The sequence below is a fragment of the Poromitra crassiceps genome, assembly GCF_964638095.1.
Source record: "Poromitra crassiceps genome assembly, chromosome: 15".
NCBI classification, from domain to species: Eukaryota; Metazoa; Chordata; class Actinopteri; order Beryciformes; family Melamphaidae; genus Poromitra; species Poromitra crassiceps.
The window spans coordinates 41,142,991-41,147,531 of NC_139634.1; the positions used below are offsets into that span (position 1 = coordinate 41,142,991).

The 4,541-nt window shown below is 43.6% G+C and overlaps 1 protein-coding gene across 1 annotated transcript; it reads left to right on the forward strand.

The window, feature by feature from the left end:
* Positions 1-2,546: 2,546 nt before the first annotated feature.
* Positions 2,547-3,308, forward strand: LOC310790232 (phosphatidylinositol-glycan biosynthesis class X protein-like; the record flags this gene model as incomplete). Its single annotated transcript, XM_083651904.1, has 1 exon — positions 2,547-3,308. The coding sequence occupies one exon, from the start codon at positions 2,547-2,549 to the stop codon at positions 3,306-3,308; it is 762 nt and encodes a 253-aa protein (XP_083508030.1).
* Positions 3,309-4,541: the final 1,233 nt, after the last annotated feature.

Sequence of the window (4,541 nt, forward strand, 5' to 3'; positions counted from 1 at the left end):
TCTAAACATTAAATCTATACTTTAGCTGTCTGTGGCCCATTTGAGTTGGGGGGCCCAGGCGGTTGCCTACTTGCCAAATGGTATGTGTCATAGCTGACTGAGCTCCTGAGTGCGTCGGCTCAACTGAACCCCTGGTAGATGAAATCAAAAGAAAATGGTTTGACATAAAAATGGAAGCAAAAAAAGAAGAAGAAAACATTGCCCAAGACAAGCGCTCCATTGTGACAACTGGAGGACGACAGGAGGCGCAAGTAGACCGGAGAATTGAAGAGATGATTGGAGAGGTGGCCCTGACAGGTGTCCAGTCAGACGCGTCACTTGACAGGTGCATCAGTTTCTGAAGCCCGGCACAGATGATCTGCCTGCCAGGCACATCGGAACTCAAGCCCCCACCAGCTCTCTCTCTCTCTCTCTCTCTCTCTCTCTCTCTCACACACACACACACACACACACTCACACACACACACACACACACACACACACACACACACACACACACACACACACACACACACCAGTTGCTGAAGGTACATTTGGCATGTTCATGTTGGAGATCCAGTGCAATTGCATTCAAATTAATTGGATTTTGGGCACTTTCATGTCCCTGGGATGTATTTTTAAGGTTGTTTTCTTTTCATGTGGTTTTTGTTATCATTGCTTCGTATGCTTTATTACTCACCTAGACTTTATTTTTCTCTTGTGATAAATATACATTTTTTAATCTACTTTTATCCACAACACAGAGTTTTGATGTTTGGTCTTGTGATTCTTCATAAAGAAATAATGAAAAAAAGTGTGTGTGTGTGTGTGTGTGTGTTTGTGTGTGTCTGTGTGTGAATAAATAAACACAAAATAAACAAACTTACGCTACAGGCATAGCCTGTGATGTCACGTTGAAGGCTGAGTTTACTCAGCCTAATAAATCATCACAGATAAGGATTTGTGGGTATTGAAGTTCAAAGTTCAAATAGTTAACTCTTGCTGCCATTTTGAGCCGTCAACATGTTTAGTGCTTTATGCAGCTTTAACTAGTGCTTAGACTGTTTTTGCTCATAGATAGATTGGTCCATCAGTGACTAACATGGACTGCAATAATTCAACTATTATATACGGCAAGACAATATTTCGATTGAGGTGTTTACATGAGTTAGGCGGGTACGGTGGTGCAGTGGTAAGCGCTGTCGCCTCACAGCTCGAAGGTCCTTGGTTCGATTCCCACCTGGGAAGCTGTGAACGCTGAAGGAATGCGTGCCCGTCCGCATGTCCTCAAGTGCCCACCGCCCGGGTAGGGTCGTCAAAAGGGCCTTTCTGTGTGGAGTTTGCATGTTCTCCCCGTGCCTCCCGGGGGTTTCCTTCATATAGGAACCCCCTTCACCAAAAACATGCAATATCCTGGTTGCTAATGTGGTTCCTCCTCTGGTCGTTAAGGGCGTCTGTTCGGAGGGAGGGGAACTGGTTGGAATAGCGTGAACCTCCCACGTGCTATGTCCTACCGGTGAAGCTTCCCCTGTCAGGTGAAAAGAAGCGGCTGGCTAACTGCCCATGTCTCGGAGGAAGCATGGAGCCAGTTTCGGCTCTCCCCAGATAGCAACCAGGATAAATAAATTAAATTAGCACTAATGGGGGTTACAAATAGGATAAAAAATCAGGAAAAAAAAATTATAAAAAAAAAAAGGTGTGTCAGGCCTCCCCTACACCTAGTGAAGGTGTGTCCAGGCCTCCTCTACACCTAGTGAAGGTGTGTCAGGCCCCCCTACACCTAGTGAAGGTGTGTTCTCCGCAATCTGTGCCGAATGCTCGCGCATACTGCCTGAGAAGGCAGATATGCTCATTTTGTCCTCAACAAAAACTGTTCATTACAAGTTCAACACTGCAAGCACAACAAAATGCACAACGAGGCTTTAAATTGACAATTGGTTGCAAAACGCCACAGTCGTCTTCTTCTTCTTCTGTGGTGTTTTATGGCAGTTGGAATCCTTTATGTTGCATTTAGCGCCTCCTTCTGGATTTATCCATCCACTGTTTCCCAAAATTCTGTGCCTCGCTCTCGCAAACTCTCTCGTCCGAACACCAGTCTCTCAAGTAGAAAACCCCATGTAGAAAAATAATGTAAACCTTTAGTGCAAGTATTTTTTGTACCTTTTAAAATTTAGATAAATATAGACCCTTGGGCTGGATCAATTAATGCATGTAAATTTTGCTTTGAAGCCTATATATGTTTTCATTTTCAACAGCAGCTGCACATCTCTTGACACTTTATCACTGACGACATAATCACTGATGACATCATCACCGATGACGTCACAATTGTTTGAGTGACATCACTGATGACATCATCGCAGACGACATCACAACTACTCGAGTGACAAGGCAGGGATGTTCATCTATCAGAGGTTCTCAGTCAAACTGTTGAATGCATCATTATTAATAATTGGAGGTCCACAGCCATTTGCAAGGAGGAAACCCGTCAGTGTGCTTGGTTAGCACGATTTAGGCAAGAGATTCACCTGGAAGTCCTCGTATGTTAGCTCACTATTTGGTTTTTCATGAATTCTATACTCTTCTCTACATTGGCTTATTTATCGACATGCCGTTGTTGGAGCGAAACGGATGAGAAGAACAGTTGTGTTCTTCTGAAGCAGTGGCTCCACTCAACATCAGTTTCGATGGAGGTCCACAAACCCGGTTTCCACAGGGAGGCGGTAACCACGGTAACCACTGTCGAATTCAGCCCTGATAGGCACACTGGCCTCCACGTTTTGTTGCTTCACAGATGGCCCAAAGGAATCTACGTTGATCCATACCAGCTTGCATCACTCGGTGATTACAGGTGGCAGGTGTTACTAGGTTCAGCCATTGACGTAGAGGTGCCTGCTCACAAGACTGAGGGATTTGTTGCTCTCGTGTATCCCACTCTGGATGGACATATTCCCAGAGTTATAAAAACCACAATCCCAATACATGGCCGCTACCATGAGCCCTCTTTTGTGGGTCAAATGTTTGCATTTGTAGACGTGGGACCTCCAGAGCTGCTCCTGCGTCATGACAAATGTCTACAGCCATCCTACTTACTTACAGCCATCCTACAAGTGGGGCATCCACTTGTAGATGCCCCCTGCACTGCCCACAACTCAAGCTTATGTCAGTGGGTTCAAATCCAGCATCACCAGGAGCAGGCGCGTTTACAGTTTCCAGTTGGCAATGGGTCTTTGGTGATACCTGTCTGCAGTGGAACCCTTCTAGTCACAATGATGTGCTGTTTGGCACTGTCAAAAAACATCTGGAAACATACATTTTCTAAACAGTGATTTGGCACTGTCAAAAACATCTGGAAACATACATCTTTTAAACAGTGATTGTCAATAGATCTTGTATCTAACAATGGATATAAATTGAATTTGGGAGATTTTGCACTGCACAATTGAAGAAAGGCATAAGGTTTTAGGCCACTGTCATTTGAATTTCCCAAACCCTCATTTCCAGTAGCTGGGGTGGGTCCCCACTGCCCATGCTGCAACAACACATTGAAGCATAGGCCAAGGTGCCAAATATGAAGGAGAACTTGCTCATCTGGGTTTTTTTCTTATTATTTTTTTAGATCAGTGTTTATTATTATTATGTTTATTTATTTATTAATAGTTATTAAGTTTATTAATAGTTTATTTATTATTATGTTTATCATATCTTCAGCGCCTACTGCCCAGGTGGGCTATCTCGTCAAAAGGGCCTTTCTGTGTGGAGTTTGCATGTTCTCCCCGTACCCCCCAGAGGGTTCCTCCGTACATAACCCCCCACTAAAAACATGCAGAAGATCGTCATCCGACCAGTGACGACAACATCTGAAGATGGTCCAATGATGGTCCCCGGGCGCTGGAAAGAAAAAGCAACCACTGCTCCTGGCCTGCCCCCCCGGAGGAAAGGACAAGCCTGGATGGGTCAAATGCAGAGGACATATTTCACCGGCCACCGTCAGCATGAGTGTGTGTTGTGGCTGCATGCATGTGTTGTAGTGTGTTCGTGTGACAATAAAGACGGGCTTCCGTCTGAAATCGTGTTTTTTATTAGGCTATGTTTGCATGTTCATTTTAAATGTCTGCTGAAAATAAATTTACTTTATTTTTCAACAAATGATTTCATCTCAAACTAATATTTATTTGTATATGCTGTCACTTCATTGTTTGAGAGAACAAATTGCAACTTGACATCCAGGTCAAATGCATTCAATCCATAATCCAATGAACACAAAGAGCTATAAATAAACCATTAAAGCTTATAACCTATATAGTATGACATGATGACTAATGGAAGGGCATAATTGCAATCTGACAGTAAAATAAAATCAATATTAGACTATTTAAAATGACACAAAGACCCAAACAAAGGCATGGAATGGTTAGGCCTATAATCTCCCTCACCATAACAAAGTACAAGGACATCATATAAAAGCAAGGTGACTAAAAGTACAGGGCTATTTCTTCCACCGTTGACTGGAGAGCTGGAGTGCTTAACAAGACGTCCCCGTTGCATGGACAGATTTGGCG